A 24,626-nucleotide genomic window follows, 5' to 3' on the forward strand; every position below is an offset into this window, starting at 1 on the left:
TCTACAGGCTAAAACATACACATCTCTCACTTTTTTTTTTTTTTTTTGCTTTTTGGAGGGCAGTTGGGGTTAAGTGACTTGGCCAAGGTCACACGGCTAGTTTTTTGTGTGTGTTAAGTGTCCGAGGCCGGATTTGAACCCAGGTCCTCTTGACTCCAGGGTCTATGCTCTACTCACTGTGCCACCTAACTGCACCCCCCCCCACACACACACTTTAGTACAAGGTGAGTCCTCTAGTTTAATCTGTAATTTAGTTTACCTCTAGAACCTATTTAACAGGGTTTGTCTCCTTAAGGGATGTGTTACAAACATGCTCAGTCTAAGAATAAATAATACATATTGTAAATCCAGGAAGGTTTTCATTACTTTTTTCATTTATTCTTTTTAATAAATGGGAAGCTCCCTTAATGGAGTATGCTGACTCAGACAAATGTGAGCCCTTTTATACTGCTTCCTTTAGAGTTTCCCGAAAGCCTTGTTTTCCTTTGGCTAGGTGCAACCTCCTGAACTGCCTGCGTAATGCTCTCCTCACATAGCCTGGGAAACATGCATATAGACCTAACCACTGCCTGATCAGGAGCTTGTCCCTGCTAGCTCTGATTAAAACCAGTCACCTCTGACTCACATTCTGCTATCAGAGATAGGAGCACTTTTAATTATGTGGAAACAAAATTCCTCCCATCGTTTCCCACAGATGTATGAAATTATGGCTCTGCTTAACTAAGTTGGTTTGGCTTTTAGGACATTGAAGGAAACATGGGATTGTGATTTTTTTTTTAATACACATTACGATTATTTATTGTTGTAAATTTAAGTTCTGTAGTTTAAAGCTAATACATACTCATATTGTTTTGGCACAAGCAGCTGAGATGAGGATGATGAGTTGAGGATAGTAGAACAATGTAGATCTGATTGTGTGAGTCTGATTAGCACCAAAGGGGGGATGTTGTATAAAATAAGTCACTAATGCAGAGTTATTCTGAAGTGACCCCATCTCTTAATCTTGCTTGACTTCGGGGAGGGTGGTCCTGAAGGAGAGAGGGTATTCACTCTCATAGCATCTCCTTGGTGCTAATCCCATTTTTTTTATTGAGCATCTGGCCAAGTTGCCAGGCATGCTCATTTAGCTCATCTCCTCATTTGAGAGGTAGGTAGACCAATCAAAATTACTTGGGGAGGAGCTGAGGTGGCACTAATCCCACCTCTTTATGTTTTCATGATCCAGTATTTTTGCCCTCGAGTAGAAGATGCTTTCTCCTTTCTATAAAAGCTGTGTTTGATTTCTTAGGTTGGCCTAGTCAGGGGCCCACCAACTGATCCTGCCCTTTTCTGTTAATAAGCTCTTTTTTAACTTAAAAGAAAATTGTTGAGTATTGCTGGATGAGTCTTATCACATTATCCCAATACTCATATTACCATGGAGTTCTTTCATATTCAAATTATATTACATTATACAGAAATTTTATTTCCAAAGTATAAAGCATTTACTATTTTAATACATCTCAGTTTAGACATTTTCTTTATATTTGAATTTTTTTATATTTGTGCATCAGTTTAACATGGGCTTATAAATTCTACTCATGTCAACCAGAAATTTTTTTTATACCCAGCAGACCATAAGAGAGGATTCTGTATAAAACAATTAATTTCTATTTGAAAAAAACCTAGAAATAGAAAAATAAATTTTGATCAATAATTTGAAAAATGAAAGCAAATTGGTAGACTAGCCAGCTCTTAATTATCTGATGCCAGTGGGAGAACAAATATTGCATGGAATAGTAATAATTTGCATGTGATCTCAAGTTTTAAATGTTAGCAAAAAAGTTAATTGGATTTTGTTTTTTATTCTCCCACTCTCCAGTTGTCACAATCCTCTTCTCCCTTCCCCAAATAAAACAAAATGCCTTTCGTTAAAACTGCTGGGAAGTAGCCAGACTGATTTCTCTTTTAGTTTAGTTCTTCCATTCAGTTTCTAAAGTTGCTGATATCTGTGTATCTATATATGGAAAGATATCTATATGTCTATCTCTATCTAGTTATCTACATGTTGATCTGTCTATCCTATTTATTTATCTACCTTCTTTCTACGAAGTGTTTAAAACCAAAAGACAGACGGTCTGCATAATCCACAAAATAGATAATCATTCTTTTCCTGAAATGTCAAAAAATACTTTTCTCCTAACCTAAAATATCTATTATGTAAGGAAATTCTCTTTTAAGGGATACCTTCAAACCAAGGTCTAACATGGCCTGGGGTTTGAGGCCCAAAGTAAAAGTGCTTTTAAAAAGTTTCAAAATAAATATATATTTTTTTAAAAGTCTCTTCTTTAATAATCTTGATTGTTATAACTAAGGAAGAGAGTTGAACTTGAGTTTTCATCTTCCCTCACCCTCCTATCTCAAAAGTCATAATAATTAAAACAACAACAAAAACAAACCCTAGTCTTTGTCTTGGCTTTAAAAGTCAGCAACAGTACCAAACCAAAGAATCCGGTGCTTATAATTGGAAACTGACAGAAGAGAGAGGAGTATACGGATTGTATTTTTTTGTTTTCCTTCTTTTTCGTCCTCTCTCTCTTTCTCTCTCTCTCTGTCTCTTTCTCTTTCTCTGTCTCTCTGTCTCTCTCCCTGTCTTTCTCTGTATCTGTATCTCTCTGTCTCTCTCTGTCAGTGTCTCTCTGTCTGTCTCTCTGTGTCTCTCAGTCTCTGTCTGTCTCTCTCTTTCTCTGTCTGTCTGTCTCTCTTTCTCTATCTCTCTCTCGCCTTTCTGGGTTTGAAGAATTTTTTTGTGTGTTCAGGTTGGAGCAGAGGCAGCTTGGCTTAGTGGATAGAAAACTGGTCTTAGAGTCAAGAAGATTTGAAGTGTAAGTCCAGTTTCTTGCCCTTATTGGCTACTTTACCCAGGGCTAGTCACCTAGCTTCTCAGTGACTCATATGTTATTGTCCAACCTTTTCTGGTCTGTAAATCTTAGGGGAAGTTTGCTTTGGAGGAAAATTCCTTTATCAGTCAATTCATTCATTTGAAGTAAAGCAAACACTAATAATTAAATATCTTTGAGCACCCAGAAATCCTTCAGGTTATTATTTAGAGCAATGTTTTGGGTTTTTTGTTTGTTTGTTTTTTTTTACTTAAATTTCTATGAGAACAAAACAATTTAATGTCCCACTGAGTTAGTTGTAATTGATTTTTGAGATGTAATCTACTTAGGACAGTTGTCATTTAAAAAATGTTTTTTTTTCTATGTGTATTTTGTGGCAATTGTTAGGTAGGTCTATGTTCTAAATAATTGTTGCCGAATTTTCTTAAATTTCCAGTCACATGACTTGTAATAGATTAGTAAATTACTATACTGTTAACTAATCTTGAACTAGAGCTAATGTTGATGTTAGCATAATTGATTGGTCTTTTGATTAACTTTTTTCTTACAAAACTCTAAATTCGTAAGCATTGAAGTTAATTTGGAATTTTATTATTTCTTATTAAACTTAAAGCAGACTTGCTATATACAGTAATTGCCTCTTGACATTATTGACAAGTTGGTTAGATCATCTGTAAGGAATATTAAATTCATTTAATTCTATCTAGCTTTATTATACTGAGTTTGGTTAGGTTGAAATGAGACAAATACATTTTATAAACAACTGCAAAACTGCCTAAGTATATTTACTTTGATTCCATTTTAATACCTTATATGTTGAAGTTCTGACTTATATGATATTCATTTCCATTTATAACATGTCAAATTTTATGTACTGATGATTTAGGAAATAGATGACCTATAGAATTTTATGTTGCTTTTTGGTCATTATTTAGCAGTTATATTAGCTATAGAGCAAAAGGGAAAGTGGAAGCTGTACCCCTATTCTAATAGCCCTTTTTCTTCACCCTCTTTTTCTCCCCTCCCCTTTTTTTTTTTGGTAGGTAAGTTCTCTTCTACACTTTATGAGACTGGTGGCTGTGACATGTCACTTGTGAATTTTGAACCAGCAGCAAGAAGAGCCTCCAATATCTGGTGTGTGCACATTCAATTTCAAATTAATAACTTTTTTTTTCTTTTTTAGCCAAATGGTTTGAACTAAAGTTTCTGAGCCTTGAATCATCAGTATGGTTATAAAAGCCTTTATATTCATGCAGATTTTGTTAATTTGTCAGCTCATTTTCTAAAGAGTTTTTTATTTAGAGACACTTCCCTTGGAAATTGGGAAGAAATATTTTAAAAATATCAGAATTCAAGTTTTCCTTTATATATATATTTTTTTTTCTTGCAGGGAAGAATTCTTTTGTAATATGGTTTCAGGACTTAACTACATTTTCTGATATTATGCTAAACAATACTTATATGGAAAAAATTACAATAAAGTGTTTTAATTTAAGTTGCATGTCATCAACTTTTTTATGTTTTCTCTTTTTAAAAATCACATTTCCTTCTGAGGGCTGTCAAATGTGTCGTGTGTTTTGTTTGTTCATTTTTTAATAAAAGAATTTAGACTTTACATATCACCAGTTTTATGTAGACCATTTCTAAAAATGAAGATTTTTTTTCACATTTAGTATTTTTCTTAGGAATGAAATACAAAAAAATGATAGTAGTTGACAGGGATGCAAATTCAATTTCAGTAACAAATTTACTAAGTATTTGCTCTGGAATCCCTACGTGCTGCATGAAAAATACATATCATCCCTTCCCTGAAGGAGTTTGTCATCTATTATGACATGTATACAAATAAGTATTCAATGAGGTGTGTCCTGGGGCAAAAGGGAGATTAACATAAATTAGCTCTAGGATGGAGGGACTATTTTCTGCTGGAAAGAGCAGAGGCTTCTTAGAGGAAATGGCAACTAAGCTGAATTTTGAATAGAGAAGAATTCCAACAATTGGGGATGAATTTGAAGTATATTCTAGGTGTTTGGTGTGGATTTATCGTTGCTAATCAGGTTCGCTGAGTTTTAGAATCATTACAAAGTTGTTTATTTTTCTGCCTCTCCTCAATTATCTTTTCCCTAGTGAAGTTGCCATTAAAATTATTTTGCTCGTGTGTAAAGATGTTGTTTAAATGGTTGAGATTAGATTGAAGTTCTAAGACTTTTTTTCTTTTTGAACTTCATTTTAATAATCAGTTATCTTTGAAGTTGTACATCATTGAAGAGTGTATGTGTGTGTGTATGTGTTTAAAATAGCTTACTAGAGGGCAGCTAGGTGGCACGGTGAATAGAGCACCGGACCTGGAGTCAGGAGGACCTGAGTTCAAATGCAGCCTCAGACACCTAATACTTACTAGCAGTGTGACCTTGGGCAATTCACTTAATCCTGTTTGCCATCTAAAAAAAAAGCAAAAAAACCCACAATAGCTTACTAGGAGGGTATTAAACAGTATTAGGATAATTGAACTTTGACATTTCTGTAGGTTTTGCATACATTAACTCAATTGAACCTCAGAATAACCCTATGAAATAGATTTCAGAGGTTTTATTGTTATTTTACTGAGGGGAAACTGAGGCTTAGAAAAATTTAAGTCACTTTATCATGGTGACATGTGAGAAGCCAGAATCAAACCCGGGTCCCTTATGACTCTTAAGTCCAAGCATTTATCTGTTATATCACCCTTCTGCTTTAAGGTCATATGAGAGATATCATAGCATAGTAGAAAGAGCACTGGATTTAGAATTCAAAGACCTGGTGCTCCTTGTTCTGCTCTATATTAGCTCTGTCACCTTAGGAAGTCCACTTAACTCCTCAGGACTTCTGTTTCCTCAGTTGTAAAACGAGCCCTATAACCCTAGTTTATTATCCCCAATAAGTATGATACTATCATCTCCAAGCTTTTTGAAAAGTCAAATTTCAAAGCACACTCTGCCAAAATGAAAAAAAAAAACACAGAAACTCTCATGACTTAATACCTTTTCTAGCCTACCTAGTAGTATATTTTAATTAATAAAACTTTTGATTAAACTGGCATTGTATATTGATTCAAGAGTAGAGAGAAAATGGAAATACTTAATTGTCATAACAAGACTAAGAGAAAGAAAAAAGATGTACCATAAACATTAAGAATTAGCTTGGACATTTAAAATATGAAAATAGTTGCACAATGGAAACTTATTTTGAATCATGTATTTGTTAATCATATACTATGTTTTGGAACTTACAAATGGAAAAATCACTATATAAGTACATGTCTCATTTCTGGAGATTTGCTTACAAAAAATATAATCTAAAATGTTTCTCATTTTGTTTTAGTGACACGGACTCTCATGTATCCAGTTCTACCTCAGTTCGATTTTATCCCCATGATGTGGTAGGTTTTATATTTGTATTTACAAGTTGATGCAACTTTGAGGTTTGGTGAAATACAAGTGAATTACTGAAGATTGAAATGCTATGTTCTTAACTTTTATTTGTTATTATAGTATTATTTTATAAAGTGAACTTTATAAGTTAAACTTATTTGTAGACCAATAAAATTTAAAGGTTGATGTGGGGATATGTAAATGTATGCCTTCTCTCTAAATTAAATTTTTGATAAATGTAGGAAAAATTTAACTGTAAAAATCCATAAATAGGATTTTTGTATCATGATTTTGTCTGAAATAGTAGTGATTTATTGAATTATAGTTAATATTATTTAACAGACCTTTAATCAACAACATTAAAATAAAAAAGCACTTCAGTATCTTTGCCAAGAAAATCCAATGTATAGTATTGGCATGCTGTGGTCCATGGGATTAAGAAGATTTGGACACAATTGAACAACTGAATGACAGCAACAACAAAACCATACTTGGCTTTATGAGATTTTTTTTTTAAAGTAGTAAATGACATCTCCTTAAACCTCAGATAGATTTAAATCTAATTGGAGAATGTAAATTTACATAAAACCTTTAGGAAGTAACAAGTTCAAGCTAATGTAGTACTAGCTACTCTGTAAATAGAATGTAAGCTCTTTGAGGGACAGGGACAGATGTTTGATTTTTGTCTTTGTATCCCTAGTGTCCAGCACAGTGCTTGGTAAATAGTTTAAGAAATTGATTAATTGCTTCATTGTATGTTATTGCTGAAAGAACACCAAATAGTAATGTGATAGAATGGGATGGAAGAGAGGTGAGTTATGAACAAGGTATTAAAGGATTTGAGGAATATAGATTAGCAGAAAGGAGAGGGAAGAAAATTTCAGGCAAAAGAGAGTTGCAGTGGGGCGGGCTAGGTGACACAGTGAATAGAGCACCAGCCCTGGAGTGAGGAGGACCTGAGTTCAAATCTGGCCTCAGACAATTAACGCTTCCTAGCCTTGTGACCTTGGACAAATCACTTAGCCCCAATTGCCCAGCCCCCCCCCCCCAAAAAAAGAAGAGAGTTGCATTTATGAATGCATAGAGGAATATATCGGTTATAGAAAGAAAAATTATTTGACCAAACAAGACATTCAGAGTTGATGTTGAGAAGAGTATAGAGTTTTAATTTTTTCTTATAGCAAATTTATAGAAACCACATTGTGAGGCAAAAAGGTAAAAAGATCTTTTTTTTTATCCTCCATTTAATTTTGCTGCATATAAACTCTTTTTTATTTTTATTTTTTTGACACAAGGTGACTTTATTTTTTTTTTACTGCTAAAGCAAAACCCTGAGTTTATAGATAGCCCAGTAGATTGATTATTTTCAAAGATAGGGGGTCTGGGAAGCAAATGGTCAACAAAAAATAAAATGTAAGGGTGTGTGTGTGTGTGTGTGTGTGCGCGCATGCACGTGTAAAACGCATTTGCACGTGTGTGTGTATACACATACACACATTTTTTTTAAAGTAACGTTTGATGAGTGGATGGCCTAAATGCAACATTGCAAAGAAATGAGATCAAAGCATTGAAATTTAGCCAAAAAGAATTGAGATTTGCTATGAAGAATGCCACAGTTATATACTAAAGAGATAACATGGCTTTATAAATGACCATTCAGTTAGGATGCTAGTGATTTTGTAGTGGTTTTAGTGAACAGAGAAGTTTAATAGATATTCACAAATGAACCAAAAAAACCATCATTTTTCAAACCCCTTCCCTGTTAAATCTTTAAGCCTTTTACCATAGAACAATTTGCTGATAGAGATTTCATGTTTTCTTCTTTCTGGTTCTCACTTCCTTGAATTTCTTAACAGTAAATGAAATAGCCCAAAGAGGGCAAGAAATGAGGAAGAAAATAAATGAAACTGTGTAGTCAGCTCTTGAACTGTGAGTTGGAAGTGTTATGACTAAGACATACTTTCCATGCTAACCTTCTTGTAGCTCTCTCTTCCCCAGATTCGATTGAATAGACTGTTGACTATTGATCCAGATTTGTTGGAGCAACAAGATATAGATTTAAGCCCTGACCTGCAGGAACATATGCAACCACAAGAAGAAGCTGCCCAGAAAGTAGAACACTACTATCGTTTTTGGATTCTTCCCCAACTTTGGATTAGCATTAACTTTGACAGACTTACTCTTTTAGCCCTGTTTGATAGGTGAGGATATATCGTAATTTTTAAGTTACATCCATCTTTGCCCTTTGATAGTAGTAAAAATACAAGTTCCCTTTGATTATAATAAACTTCATTATAGAGAGTGGAAGCATTCCAATAAAATGTAAGTTCCTTCAGGGGAAGAATGGTTTCATTTTTGTTTTTGTTCTCAGTGACTAGAATAGTGTCTAACACATGTGAAGCATTTCATAAATGATTGATGCTATAAAAAATATAATAAAAAATACTATATATTTGGATTCATATCCTGACTTTATCATTTAATTACCTTAGCAATCATGGGCAAAGCATATAACTTTTCTGAACCTTAGGTTCCTTATCTGTAAAATGAGGATTGGGCTAGATGTTGTTTAAAGTTTTCCATCACTAAATATGCTTATCCTCTATAAAAGTATCAGTGGGAATGTTTTCATCATATTCAAATGATGTTCTTTGTGGCTCCCCACTCCATATTTTTCTGTAGTTCTTCTAACTGTATTTAAAAATTGTCCCGTGGGAGTCAATACGTCCCCTTCAGCATCCTCCTGATGACGAAGGCCCCATTCTCTGTGGAATAGTTCTCCCAGAGCAGCCAGAGACCCTCACATCTTGGCCAAGGTGATTCCACCAGAGCAGTAGGCTGAGATTCCCAGGTCCTCTTGGGGATCTTTTTGTGGTCCCCCTGATACCTCAGGGTCAGAAGGCACAAGTTCCCAGGCCCCAGAACTATCCACCACTGCCGTCGGAGGGTCCTCAGTCAAATCCAGGTCTCTGGGCAAGGAGGTTTCCCCTGAGATCAGCCGTGGCAGCTGCAGGTCTTCGGAGGGCCTGAGCCCCATGGCCGGAGTCCACCACCTTCGCATGGCTTTCATGACCAAGCAGATCAGCACTCTGGAGAGCTCTTTCAAACCCCACCACTACCTGGCTACCACTACCTGGTGGCTGCCAAGTTGGTGGGCAAGATGCAACTGTCTGAATTTCAGATAAAATCCCGGTTCCAGAATCATCACATGAAGCTGAAGCACTGGCTGCAGGACCTGAGGCCCCCCCCCCAGCCCTCCTCCAGGCCTCCCCCTCCACCTCTATAGCTCCCTGCTTCTTGTGCTCTGCATCAGTGCCCTTGCCAGGCCTTGCTGCAGCTTCCAGTCCCTAGCCTGGTCTAGGAGTCCTTTGCTGGGGGCCTGGCCCTCCCACCTCTGCCACCTCTGTCTTTACCCTCCAGCTCCTGCAAAGTGGCCCCTCCTGCCATCCCGTCTGTGCTGGCCTGTCTGCTGAGTGGTTGCCCAGACCAGGCTTCCTTCCTAAGGGAATTGTGACATTGGAGGTCTGCCCCACTTTGGGGGTGACATTGGTACTGAGAAAGAAGAGAGATAAGGGATAGGACCCCTCCAGGAGACAAAAGTCTGAGACAAAACCTGATGAAAGAGTTCTCTTTTCTCTGACTTCTGCCTCCCTGGAGGGCCTCCAGATGTGAACTTAATATTGGTACATTATGTGCAGAAATAATTATTTATGAAAATATTAAATAGTCATGTTTTTAACAAAAAAAATTTTTTTCCTGTGACTGTTATAAATAGCCAGGATCATAAGAGATAAATCTATCTGTGAATCCATCAACTATTAGGTCCTTCACAAGTGATGGTTATACTTAATATGAAGTTATACAATTAAATATTTCTCCTTAAGACCAAACTACAAGAGTACTGCTACCCCAAATAGAATAGAGTGGAGGGTATACGGTGGCATATTCTCCTCTTCTTGAATGCTGAGATCAAACAAGATACCCTCTTGAACATAAGTGAAATGATTAGGAGGCCTCACATCTGTTGTTTGTAGCCAGAACAAAGTTATAAAGACTGTTTTATAAAGTTAAAATGGAATGATAAAGGATTCAAAATTTTGGATATATTATTGAATCTTCTACGAATACCTTGTAACTGTTACATGAGAACTAACAATTATAATACCTTTAGTTTCTTTCTAGACCTATCACATGCCCTGGCCATCATCACTAATACGTTCATTGTGTTTATTATTATTATTTATCTTACCTTATTTTATTATAATAAATATATTATAATTATTATTATTGTCATTTATCTTACCTTATTTTAATGTCTATCATAATTAATTGTAATGAAAATTGTCAATGTTCTATCAAGTAATATTCTTAAAATTTTTATATAATGTGATGAAACTAGGTTATTTTCTAAATTGGATCAGGATTAAAGAGAAAGACTTAATTGGTATTTATAGCAAGGGTAAAACTTGACTTTATGTAATGAGATTTGTAATATAGAACCTCATTTATTCTTCTAATAAAATATATTTTAAGGCTTAGATTTTAAATTTAACCTCTTTTGATAATCTGCTTAGCATTTTTAGCTCTCTAAGCTCTTTTAGTATTTATTTTGATAAATAGCACAGTGACATGCCCTCTAAAACTATAGCATTTTAATAGAAGTGAATTAATTTCTTTTTATTAAAATGTATGAACTTTGTGTTAAAAGATTAACATTTCTGTATAGCATGTTCTGTTTAGATTAATGTAATATACAGTAATTTTATTCTTATTAGTTTCTTTAAAAATGGAAGGTAATCTAGAATATTACTAATTTATACAGAACTCTAGAAAACTATCCCTACATAAATATTATGGCTTTATATTAATAACTTCCCTTTCTTTTCCCTGCCTACCTTCTAGAACTTAGGAAAATACTTTGTTCACTAGGTTTAATTTTTTCTTTTTTTTTTCAGGAATCGTGAGATACTAGAAAATGTGTTGGCTGTTATCCTGGCTATTCTTGTTGCTTTTTTGGGATCTGTCCTCCTTATACAAGGCTTCTTCAGGGATATCTGGGTCTTCCAGTTCTGCCTGGTGATAGCCAGTTGTCAGTACTCACTGCTTAAGGTATCCAGTTTTCTGTAATGCTAGAGATAAGTAGAATAAGCATGTATACATACATTTATAAAACTGAATTCATAGTGAAATGCTAACTTTTGGACTTAGCCTATTTGGATATTAGAGTTTGATTGGGTAGTGGAGAGCATTTGGGATTTGGAGGGGTCAGAAACCTAAATACAAATGTCAGTGTGTAATGGCTACTTCTTAAAATGCTGTTTTCTAGAAGTACACAGGAAAAACCAAGAATTTTTTGCATATAAGTTAAAAGCAGCAATATGCATATTTTATAATCCTAACTTACCTTTTTTCTTTCAAGTAATATCTCACATTCTCCATTTATATGTGCTTTGACCTGTTGGGGACTTGTTAGCTTAAGCTGAGACCACGTATTTTGTCTTGTAGAAGAAATGCTCAGTACCCTGCATTTTTGACACAAATCTTCCAGGAACAAATTCCAGGAACAAAAACTTAAAAAAATTAAGTAATTTTTTTAAAGTATCTCTAGAGAGAAATACAAATAGGATAGAGAGCTGTCTTGCATTCAAAAAGTTCTGTGACCAAACATTTTTTCTAGTTAAAATGTATAGGGTTCAGAAAAAAAAGATTCCATAGTCAAGATGAAATATAGAAGTACAGATTTTAGAATAGTTTTGATTTGTCAAACAAAATAATTTCCTAGGTACCTTTGGAGAACCATTTTGCTATAACTGTTTAATCCCTTTTTCACCACTCCCTGGAAAGATTCTTCTCTCAATTTGGTTAAAGTTAACCCAAAATAACTTTGAATTGAATTAGTAAATGATACATTTTTGCTCTGTTTGATCTTTAACCTAATCAGTTTCTGGGGAAATTTTTTCTTAGCCTGATCAGTCTTTAGAAAATTTTAGGAACTGGTTAATCATTTAATTGGAGTGATGTGAAGAGATTTCAATGTAGGGCATTATCTCTTCTGATTAGGTAAGGTGTTCTAATCAGGTGAAACCAAAGGTTATATATAAAAACACTGAGAAAATGACTTCTTAATACTTTAAAAAGAGGGAATGACGGAAGGGTGCTTTCATAGTAGACACAAAAGTAGACACAAAATTGCTGTAGTGTCAGAGGAGCAACAAAGAAACCTCCTACTCCTTGGTAGTGTATTAACCACTACCCACCCCTCTCATGCCCTTTGAATAACTAACAGAGAGAATTGATCAATTCTACCCCCTCTGAGACATGGCAGGCACCACTTTAATTAACCTTTATTTGTATAAAGAAAAACATTCAGGGATTATGGTTTGAGGACATGATCAGAATGAAGCTACAGGAAATAGAGGTAGCAAAATACTTCTGAACTAATGACCTACTTTTCTCCTTTAAATTTTTAATAGCTAATGTGATAAGACACATAGAAGGCCTTTAAAATATTAGTATTATATATTTAAAATATAAAAAAATATTTGAAAATATATTGGGATACAGTTATGTAACAGAACTAGCCAATGAGCCCGGTACTTAAGAGCATCATGCACAGCGTGTTTCTAATAAAATTTCCAAAGGGACTTTAAGACATTCTTTAATGGCATCTATTCTGATGTCCATGAAATAAAGATCCATTTTTGACTGGATGTGTAGCCAGAAGTGGCAAGTTAAAAGGGAAGGCATTCAAAGGGCCCTAGATCACTAGGATCTTGTTTTTTTCTTGGTGTGACTTCTTTTTGCTGGGCAGCATTCCATTCAGAAGAGAAACAATTCTCTAAAGGAATAGCTCTCCCTATCTGAGATCAGCATGTGGCCTTGAATACAGGCCTCAGGTCTTTACCTCAGCATTTGTTTTTGTTTTTTTTTCATTGAAAGTTCACAAGATTGTAGTGAGCTATCTGAACTGAGGTTCAGGAATGGAGTCAGTTCTGGATTTTTGTCCATATGGGGCTCATGAGAATGCTTGGATAGCTGTCTCTGGAATCTTCCCTACCTTTCTTCAAAAAGATTTTTAACCACTTAACTGGCCATTATCTCTTATGGAGAGCAAGGATACCCTAAGCTCATAACTATAGGCTTGACTCCTTTCCACCAAATGCTAGTTACACCAAAAAAAAAATCATGAAAAACAGTGAATGGTAAACCTATTTCTCCAAGCAAATTGCACACAAAAATCAGATAAATTGTAGTCTGTGAGCTCCTTGAGAACAGTCACTGTTTTTTCCAGTGCTCAGTGCATTTGCTTGGAATATAGTAAACACTTAATATATGTGCATTTTGATTTGACTTGACTAGAAAATAGGTGAATGAATGAACTCTTTAGGTGGGAGAGAGAGAACTTAGCTCAACCAAGAGAGATCCCAGAGTCACCCAAGGGGAAAATTCCCCAGAGTATCTAAGGAAACAAACTGGAAATCAGAAACACGTTGAGCATCATCTTCCCCTTTGTGTTTGCTGCTCCTTAGAATCTGTCTCTCCTTTTTGCCCTAACCAGGAGAGTCTGGATTGGAGCATGTCTGTTCTCAAAGCTGGCATGCTCCCAGGCAGGGAAAAAAGTCACACCAAGAGAAGAAGAAGGCTCTGACTGGCTAGTGCCTTTTAAATGTCACCCAGTTTCTAGCTATGCAGCCAGTTAAAAAGGATCTTCTTCATCACTTCACTAGGAGACTAGAGCCAGGTACAGAGAGTCTGTTCCTGCCCTAGAGTGCCAGTGAACATTGTGTCAGAGGTGCTCAGTATATTCTTTTACGTTCCTGTCACAGTTATTTGAAAAATTAATTCATGTATTAGGTGCATATAAAACTGCATGAAAGGTAGTTAAAGATAGTGAGTTAGTCTCAAATGGAGGAAGACTCAGATTCCTATTCCCTCTGTGACACATTCTGGTGGTGTGATCCTGAGCAAATCATTTAACCTTTCAGGGTGCTGAGCTACCTTCCAAGATAGTAAGTTGATAAGAAGGTGCAGATATGCATTGGTAATGTTTTCCCTTTCTTTTAGTTACTGGTGACAGTGAAATCACAGTAACTATTATTTCCTTACATATGTCCTCCTCTGCAGTTTTTTTTACTGTAAAATATAAGGTATTTCTCAAATGAACAGGTTGCTTTATGCCGATCTAAGTTGATCTTTTCAGAAAAAAGTGTTAAGAGTAAGCACACTTTTGACTGCTTCTCTTTCTCAATTCTTATTGTGTAAAGCTCTCCCTATTTTCTCCTCCCTTTCCTAAGAGTGGGAGTGGGTGGCAGTATTAGAATTAGTGTGCTTCAGAAGATGGTTGAGGACAAATCATTAAGAGTACAGGTATTATCCTAGCTGTCTAGGCTTTTTTTCTCTTTCATAGAGGTCTAGACATAAATATCAAATTTGAAACTTGAAAATAAAGAATTTTTTTGAAAGTCCAGTAACCAGTAATATCATTTCTCCTTTCTCTTTTCCTCTTACAGTTACAAAAGGAAAGCCTCTATTTAGATAGCCTTTTTTAGCAACAAGGTGTTGCTAAGAAAAGGAACTAATATTAGGCCTAGACTCCAGTTAACTTTGGAATCTTGCTGTATATCCCTGAGAGTCTTTAGTAAGTAGTGAATAGGATAGGGAAAATTTCAAATATTAATTAAGGTTATCACTGTAGAAGGCCAGGATGTAGGTATTTTTATAACTATCCCTTCTTCTCTTTGACAGCATAGAATCCAGGGGAGAAGAGAATAATGCAAGCAATACTTGAAGGGAATTTTTTTTTCATTGACATAACTTTATGTGAATGAGTGCCCTGCCTAGTTTTATTTAAGCACTTTTGGCTCTTTTGCTCTCCTCTGTGATGTCTACACTTGGATACCCTCGGATCACTCCAAATTCAGTGTAGAGAAATAATCTGGCAACATGGTGTAATGGATAGAAAGCTTTTGGCGTCTGGAAGAACTAAGATCAAGATCTTCCTGTGACGCACTCTAGCCATGTATTGGAGGGGAACAAATCATTTGGCCAATCTGTTGGTTCCCTGGGCCACTCTCCACATTTCCACTTTGTATATTGGGGCAATATACCCATCGGGAATTATCCACATAGAGAATATCACAGGACCAAAAACAAAGAACAAACTCATCAGCATCTGCCCCACATCATCTCCCCTTTCCAGCTCTCCAGCTTCCTCATTTGTCATTGACTTCAAAATCCTGCCATTCCCAATCTGCTCTGATTTGTCATTGACTTCAAAATCCCGCCATTCCCAGTCTGCTCTGATTTGTCATTGACTTCAAAATCCTGCCATTCCCAATCTGCTCTGATTTGTCATTGACTTCAAAATCCCGCCATTCCCAATCTGCTCTGATTTGTCATTGACTTCAAAATCCCACCATTCCCAATCTGCTCTGATTTGTCATTGACTTCAAAATCCCACCATTCCCAATCTGCTCCGATTTGTTCCAGCGACAGTGGTCATCCTCTTGGTTCTTTTCTCTCTTCATTTAAAAAGTAAGTCTCTCCTCACCTTTACTTGGGTGCCGTGGTATGGTGGGAAGAGCTCATACTGTAGTTGGACTGTGAAGACTTAGGCTCAGACCCACGCTGTCTTTTTGTTGAGTGAGGTTTCATATGACCTTAATCACTGGATCTCTCAGAGCTTCAGTTTCCTCGTCTGTAAAATAATAATGACAACACTTGTATTGCCTACCTCATGAATTGTTGCATAAAGGTCACTTAATGAATGTCAGCTGTTTTTATTATTATCCTATTTTTGCCCTAATATTCACTAGACAGTGTTCTCAAGTCAGTGATCCATACTTTTGCCTCCTTTTTCTCAATTCCATTTACTGCTTGATTAGCTTCAATCTCACTTCTTTCTGAAGTTTTCAGTAATCCCTTAGTTTCCGGGTTTGGAAGTTTTTTCTTATTGTTCATTCTTTGACCTCCGAAGAATTTGGCCCTGTAAACCACCTCCTCCATTTAAAAACTCTTTCTTAGATGAACCGTGTTCAGATTCTCATTGACTTTTTACTATATTTGTCTCTCCTTTTCTCTTTTTCTTGTGCTACAACTGGTCATTTCTTATGGGTTCGGCCTCGTCACTGTTGTCTTTCCATGGCCTCTTTTTCGTGAATTAATCTACTTTTCTGATCTCTTGGATGCAAATTATTTTTCCTTTATTTTCTTCCTTAACCTTCAAGTACTAGTTCTCTGTCTCCTGCCACCTACTTGGCACTGGAATGGCCTGCTCTCTCCTCGAACTCAATAGTTCTAAAACAGAGTCTCCCTACAAACAAAAGTTTCCTTTTCTGACTTCACTGTTTCTGTTCTTTACACTTTTTCTTCATGGTGTCATCCTGTCAACCAGGCTTTCAACTTCTGTCATTTTTGACCTGATCCCATCTTATCTTAGACACTAAGTTCTAGAATGAAATTCTATGATATGTTCTTCAAATCTGTCTCTTCCTTTCAGTTGCCATTATTACCATCCTAATCCAGTTCTCATGACTGGATTATTAAAGTAGCCTCCTGAATCATCTTCCTGCTTGTAGGCTTTCTTTTCCAATATATCCGGCAGTATTACTAATCTTCCTAGAATGCTACATTTGCAGTGTTACTCTCCTGCTCAAAAGCCTTCATTATTTCACTATTACTTATAGGATGAAGTTCAAACTCCACAAGTTGATCCCAGTAGTATGCTTTGAGTCCTTCACATGAATCCTTCAGATTCTTCCCACTTGAACCTTATTGTTCCCTAAATATACCTTGCTCATTTCCCATTCTGAACATGTTTATACCATTGCTCTTGTCTAGAATTATCCCTCTCCTCTCTTTTGCTTGTTGTAATAATTATAATAGTATTATCATCCATAGTGGTAATAATGACTCACATGTATTTAGCCCCTTGTGGTTAACAAAATGTTTTCCTTAAAACAATCCTGTGAGACAGGTAGCACAATGCAATTATCATCATTTTACAGATGATGAATCTAAGGCTCAGCAAAGTTAAATGAATTGTCTATGATCATAATTAGAAAGTATCATAGATAAACCTGAACTTAATTTACCCAAACTTCCAGCATGGTATTCCAGGCACTATTCAGCCTTACGGATTTTAATCACCTAGTGGCAGTAGCCTCCCTGTTTCCCCAGATGTACGCATAATCACCTTCCTTTACACTTTGTGCCTCTCATAGCATGTTGTAGGTCCCTCCTCCCATAATTTTTCTTCTCTAATTTTATAAATTTTATAATTCCTTGAAGATTTATCTAAGACCTCCTTCTTTAATTCCTTTAGCTTTTTAATCTGTACCCAAGAGTCTAGAAATTAATTACTATATATTCTCTGGAACTAGATTTGTTGTTTTCTACATGTCCTCTGATGTTATGTGAGAAAGCTTTGTCCTCAGTTGGTGTTCGGGACATGTAGACTAAGAGTAGAATATTGGTCCCTGAATGGATGGAGGAAGGGTATTTGAGGGTAGAACTTAAAAATTAATTATATCCTTATATTTTATAGCTTAGGGTTTCTTTCCCTGGCTACCACTCCTTTTTGTGTTGTTTCCTTAATTAGAATGTAAGTTCCTTGAGAACAAGGAACAAGCAAACTTCTATATTTTATACTTCTCACCATAAAGTTTAGCACTGTGCTTGGCCCTAAGGCTTAATAAATGCTTTTTTTAATTCATCAGTTATAAAATGAGGGAGGGAGTGAACAGAAGGGAATCTAGATTCATAGCCTTAGATTGGTTCCATTTGGGATTTTAATGGAGTAGATTTTAGGGTACTTCAGAAACATTGCTAATTGATGAAATTTGTGAGTTATAGAATTTTATCTAGTATATAACAACTTCCCCTCCCCCCATTTTACAGATGAGGAAATCGCAGCTGATTTTGGCAGGTTTGCTCACTCCCATTCTCATGCTCTTAATGTTTTTTTAATTGAAGAATATGCAGACTTTGCCTTCAAGGATCTTGCAGTTTAAAGAGTACAAAGAACAGGTATATTTTTAAAAAGCATATCCTAAAAGGTAGTGTAGGCTAGCAGATGAGGATGATCAGTGAGGGGAGGCTCACAGAGTAGGTGCACTTTAAGCTGAGCTTTGAAGGAAGCTGGAGATTCTAAGAGGATGAGGTGAAAAGGAGTTATTTCAGGCTTGGGGGGAAGACTGTGGAAAGCTATGGAGTTGGAAAATTGAGTGCATTTGTGTGAGAAACAGCATTTGGTTGGCTGGACTGGACAGAGAGTTAATTGAGAAGAATGATGTATACATTCTCATGTCACAGATTTCTCTCTACATCTTGCTGTGTTTGTTTGAAGTGTCAGCAGAAAAGAGATGTCTAGTAGGAAACAAATGCTACTTTGAAGCTGTAAAAGGAATTTGGTACTGGAGATAGAGATGTGGGAATTAATCTTGAACAGGTGATAGTTGAGGAGTTGAATATTGGTATGGGAAACTGAATCTTAAAATGATAATAGCTAGCATTTATGTGACACTTTAAGGTTTGCACTTTCACTAATTCCATTTTGTGTATCCAGTTTAATATATATGAAGTGATATCTGTTAATATACAATTCATTATTTGTTATTGTCTTCATTTTACAGATGAAGAAATTGAGGTTGAGGTAGGCTAACAGACTTGCCTAGGATCACATAGCTAAGTCAGTTTATGAAACAAGATTTGAATTCAAGACTTCTGACCATATCCACTATGCCACTGAGATGTTACTTTTATTATGAACATTACCATTTAATGTTTTTGCTGTGCTATTGGATGACTTAAATATTACTACCAAAAAAAGTTTATTATAGTCTTGGTCATAGGAAAGAATTAACATGATATTATGGCAGCACATGTTGTATCAGGAGAAGAGTTTACACATCTAAAGCTTTGAGATAATGAATCGTATGTTAGCATGTATCACGTCATAAATACTAAGCTGGATACACAATTTTGAACATATCCTCCTATACTTTGTTTCAGGGAGAAAAATAATTTCCTTGCCATGACAATGAATCCAATATGTGGTACTGATTGCATTCAGTGGAATTAACAGGCAGAAATTTTAATAAGTCTGGATTTTGCTTCGTGCCTTCATTTTCATAAATGGTTCTAAAGAGAGCAGAATCTCAGTGATGTAATTTATCTAGCTCTGATTCTTTCTGTTTCATTTTCAGAGTGTCCAGCCAGATTCTTCTTCACCTAGACATGTAAGTTATTGTAATCCACATAAAATACGGCATTTAACCAAACCCGCCTTAGTGTCAGTGCCTGAATGAAGGCTCACAATACTACCGCTCTGTAATGGTGATGTAATTTTGAATTTGAAGATCCCTTTATGTTGGCAAAAGTAGCAGGTACTTAGCACTTAGTGACTGATCAAGCCTCTGTTGGGGGAACAGAAGGTATGAACTCCTGTCTCCTGTTACTGATATAACAGGAAGAGGTTGGCTGAAACAGGAAGCTAATGCTGTGTGTATATAAGAAAAAGCCCCAGAGAGGCACAGGCAGAATTTCTTGGACCAAGATCTGCTGGCAGAGCAGCTACAGAAGAATGGAGAACTGAGTCCTAAGAACTTGTGGTGGTGGAACTTCTTCTGAATAGGATCCCAGGAACCCAGGTGACTGAGGAAGCATGACCAGGATGCTGAGACTTTGTTTGTGGCTTAGTTGAGCCTTGAATTCCCTGGAGTAGAAAAATGGTGAAGGATCTGACATGGACCAGACCCTGTGAACTTCAGTGTGGAGCAGGACCTGCCCAGAGAGCTGGTCTAGGAACTGGGAGCTGTCTGCTATTGAACCCAGATGACCATCTGGTGAATCCAGGTAGAATCTGGGACCATGGAAGGGGATCCAGGGAAGCTGAGAACAGGCCCCAAGTCAAGATGAAAAGACCTCTTCTTGGGTACTGAGTAATTTTGGAATTATAGTTTACTAGTGACCTAAGGGGTGGAGGGTTTTTGTGTATGATACTTAGTAATTGATTGCTGAATAAGTGACTGATTGACTTAATCAAGACTTTGCCCCTAGAGTGGAAGATTTTGACTATTGTACTTTGAGACTCTTTTGTGAATATTATATTGTGATTTTCTGTGATAAGTTGTAACATTGTGGATGCTATTTTGTGTGATTGATTTTCTTTGAAAATTTTGCTTTGATTTGTTATGGAATAAATAGAGTGATCACTATACTGTGTAATCAGAACTTAAAAGCTGTTCACAGTAGCATTCTTCTGGAAAGCTGCTTGTGCATGGCATTACATTATGGCGTAGTTGGCAAGGATTACAAAGTATGGTGCCTCTATTTGTTCCAGGATCCATGGCCATTTAGATTGAGATTGTAAGGCCAAGGATCCTGGAGGGGTGGAATGTAATGGTAATGTAATTTTGAATTTGAAGATCCCTTTGTGTTGGCAAAAGTAGCAGGTACTTAGCACTTAGTAACTGATCAAGCCTATGTTGGGGAAACAGAAGGTATGAACTACTGTCTCCTGTTACTGATATAACAGGAAGGGGTTGGCTGGAACAGGCTGTGTGAATATAAGGAAAAGCCCCAGAAAGGCACAGTCAGAATTTCTTGAGACCAAGATCTGTTGGCAGAGCAGCTACAGAAGAATGGAGAACTGAGTCCTGAGAACTTGTGGTGGTGGAACTTCTTCTGAATAGGATCCCAGGAGCCCAGAGCCAGGAGCCCTGGTGACTGAAGCATGACCAGGATGCTGAGACTTTGTTTGTGGCTTAGTTGAGCCTTGAATTCCCTGGAGTAGAAAAATGGTGAAGGATCTGACATGGACCAGACCCTGTGAACTTCAGTGTGGAGCAGGCCCTGCCTAGAGAGCTGGTCAAGGAACTGGGAACTGTCTGCTGTTGAACCCAGGTGACAGTCTAGTGAATCCAGGTAGAATCTGGGACCATGGAAGGGGATCCAGGGAATCTGAGAACAGGCCCCAAGTCAAGATGAAAAGACCTCTTCTTGGGTACTGAGTAATTATGGAATTATACTTTACCAGTGACCTAAGGGGTGGAGGGTTTTGTGTATGATACTTAGTAATTGATTGCTGAATAAGTGACTGATTGAGTTAATCAAGACTTTGCCCCTTTATTCTCACTACCTTTTTTTAATCTAAGTCTACTACCTTCCACAAACATTAACAATCCAAAGTAACAATTTAGATAAAATACCAACCTAGAGACAAAAAAATATACATATATGAATTCATATTTTAAATATGCCTAATGATTTTTAGGAATAAGCACCAAACGTGAAGAGATTTTTTTTTAAATACCCTGTTACCGACCCCGCAGATGAGTCATGAAATATTCCTGGAGATGCCATTGAGAAATTCTTTTTATTTTTTAAGCAATCAGGGTTAAATAACTTGCTCAAGGTTACACGGCCAGTTATTTCTGGGTGTGGTGCTGAGTATCTGAGCCCGGATTTGATCCCCAGGTCATCCCGACACTGGAGCCGGTGCTCTTACTCGATGAGCCACCTGGCCGCCCCTCATTGAGAAATTCTTATCAGCTCCCAAGAAATTGTTCATATTTGGTAATAGAGATAAATTACCAGCTACAATATAATTAATTTTTATTTGCAAATTCTGGGTGTGACATTGAAGATAATTCTACTAACTCATTTTTGCCAAACCCTTTTGTAGAATGGTTCATTTATATAAGAATTGATTAGGTGAAACGTTACATTTTTCTGCTTGTACTTATATTCATATTGGTGTTCCAGATTTCAAGGTCCCCTGATAGAATCGAAGTCCCTGGAGAGCAAGAACGATTTTATTTTCATTTTTATATACAGTGAACCTAGTATAGTGCCTGGTGTGTAGTAGGAATTCATCGATTGATCAATATCATAAGTAAAATTAATGGATAAATATGTGTTTTAGACTGACACATTATATCGGTGACTAAAATGACATTGAACAGCCAGCCGACCAAGGGATCCCCAAGAGTTTGAAGTGTGCTCATCGCTGTCTCCATCAGATGCCAAATCATATGGAATGATCCATATGATCATTAATTGTAAAATGCATTGTAAAATTCACATTTACAAAATAATAAAGTCGATTCCAATTAAAAAAACCATTTTATCCTTTCATTTTGATTGCTTTGTCTATTTGGTTCTCAAGAATCACTAACAGGTAGAAAAATAGATGGCTGTTAGTTTGTCTTTTCCTTTGCCCATCCTCTGGGAAGCTTTTTAGTATAGGGAAAGAACAATGAACTAAAATTTAAGAAGTCTGGATTCTAGTCCTTAGGGCTGGGCAGGCCATAAGAGATCCTCTAATTTAGACCCCTGTAGTGGAAAGGTCAAGTGGTGCCTAAGGAAATGGCATTTATCACATGCTTATTCTGTGTCAGGAAACACAGAAAGGCCAAAATAATCCTTGACTTTAGGGAGCTCACAATCTAATGAGAGAAACCATGCAAACAACTGTGTATGAGCAAGATACCAAAGGGATCAAAGGGATGGAGGTAATCTCAGAGGGAAAGTGTTATGGAAAACCAGGAAACTGTTCCTGCAGAAGGTGGGATTTTAGCTAAGGATTGAAAAGAGCCAAGGAAACCAGGACTTGGAGATGAGGAAAGAGAATAGTATTCCAGGGATGGGAGTTTGAATCCTTGAATTTTCTCTGTATGTATAGGGTAATCGTTTAATCCTTCTCACTAATTTAATCCTCACTTTTTTGTTATTAAAACTGGTGTGTAGGGTATGGGGTAGATTAAGGTCTTCATTCAATTGATACAAGTTTAAACTTGATGAGAATTTTTAGAAGGTGAATGGAAATATATTTTGAGCTCTTAGAAAACATAAATATCCAATATATAATATTATTAAAGATGTGTATTTTTAATTAAATGGATTATTTTCAGCTAATAAACGAATTTCTATCATTTTCAGGGTCATAATCGCATCATAGCCTATAGTAGACCTGTTTATTTCTGTTTATGTTGTGGTCTTATCTGGCTCCTGGATTATGGTAGCAGAAACCTTCCTACAACCAGGTTTAAGTTATATGGAATGGCTTTCACCAATCCACTGCTGCTTATGTCAGCCAGGGATTTAGTTATAGGTGAGTCATATTTAAATGTTTATGTCATCATCATTAATTTATTAGTATACTGGTAGTGTTCACTGATGAGTTAGACTGCCTGCTGTATGCACTATCAAGGAAGATACATGTACTGAAATTCTGTTTTGATTATTTCTATTAATCTGTTTAGTGGAGGGAAATGTCAGATTTCTTAGAAGTAAAAACTGTGAATATTATGAAAGTGTTTTATAAAATGCTTATTTAACATATTTATTAAGCAGAATAAATGAAGCACATGCCCTTGTGAGTTGTGTACTTAATGTTCTCATTTAAAGTTGCTAAAGTAGCTGTTTTTTAGGAAGCTTAAAATTTTAGAATAATCATTTATACCAGAATGCCAATTCTAGATAATATGTCATCATTTTGTAGTACAAACGAAATTGAGGGATATGTTACTGTAAAGATCGTTTTATATTAATTTAATTTTATGCCATTTCTTTTTGTGGGGGGTAGTGTTCACACTATGTTTCCCCATAGTGTTCTTTGTTGGGCTCCTGCCTCAGGTGAATACATTTGTGATGTACCTCTGTGAACAATTGGATATTCATGTGTTTGGTGGCAATGGTGAGTGCATTTTTTTTATTAAAGAGAACAGAATCAAAATGTCTAATCGTCAGTGTTAATGTGTGGCCTCTAAAGTACTTTATTTTGCTTTCAGACTGAAGTACAATATCATTACTTAGTTTGTGTCAAAAAGAGACCAAGGTTTAGTTTAATCATATGTGTCTTTCAATGAAATATTCCAGATTATTGGAATTAGAGCTTCTTATATAAGAAGTGATAAAGATACCATTTTAATAAAACTTGTAGTTTTTAAGTTTATAGGAAAATCAGATAGATTTATCATGTTTATTGTATCCTTCCCCCTAAAACTCCAGTAGAATGAGAGAAATTATGATAAAACATTTCTTTTTAAAATAGTTTTGTATTTGTTTACTTTTTTGTATTTTTTTTTTGTTTGTTTTTAGACAGGGAAAGCCAGTATTTAATGGAATATATTTTACTGGAGAAGCTTTTGGGGGGGGGGAGGGTTTGGGGAGGAATCAGATCTGTTTTCAATCAGAATTTATGGTTGAAAAATACTCCTTAATAAATTTCCAGTCTTCAAAGAAAATAAAGGAAAAATGTGATGGAATGATAGGAGAATATTGAGTTTATTGTAAAAGGTGTAGTGACTTGAATAACAAGAAGGAATATTTTTCC

General features: G+C 36.1%; 1 protein-coding gene across 4 annotated transcripts in view; it reads left to right on the forward strand.

Annotated features, from left to right (window-relative positions):
- PCNX1 (pecanex 1) overlaps positions 1-24,626 on the forward strand; it is a 255,281-nt gene that overhangs the window by 148,861 nt on the left and 81,794 nt on the right. For all 4 annotated transcript variants that reach the window (XM_069092081.1, XM_069092078.1, XM_069092079.1 and 1 more), the window contains 7 exons: positions 3,923-4,013; positions 6,240-6,297; positions 8,273-8,490; positions 11,245-11,398; positions 19,495-19,527; positions 23,231-23,402; positions 23,877-23,987. In XM_069092081.1, coding sequence (XP_068948182.1) covers positions 3,923-4,013; positions 6,240-6,297; positions 8,273-8,490; positions 11,245-11,398; positions 19,495-19,527; positions 23,231-23,402; positions 23,877-23,987 — 837 coding nt within the window. The remainder of the gene's footprint in view (positions 1-3,922; positions 4,014-6,239; positions 6,298-8,272; positions 8,491-11,244; positions 11,399-19,494; positions 19,528-23,230; positions 23,403-23,876; positions 23,988-24,626) is intronic.

This window comes from Petaurus breviceps, unplaced genomic scaffold, assembly GCF_028583685.1.
Source record: "Petaurus breviceps papuanus isolate PSGF00001 unplaced genomic scaffold, PetGlider_PUasm1.0 189, whole genome shotgun sequence".
NCBI classification, from domain to species: Eukaryota; Metazoa; Chordata; class Mammalia; order Diprotodontia; family Petauridae; genus Petaurus; species Petaurus breviceps.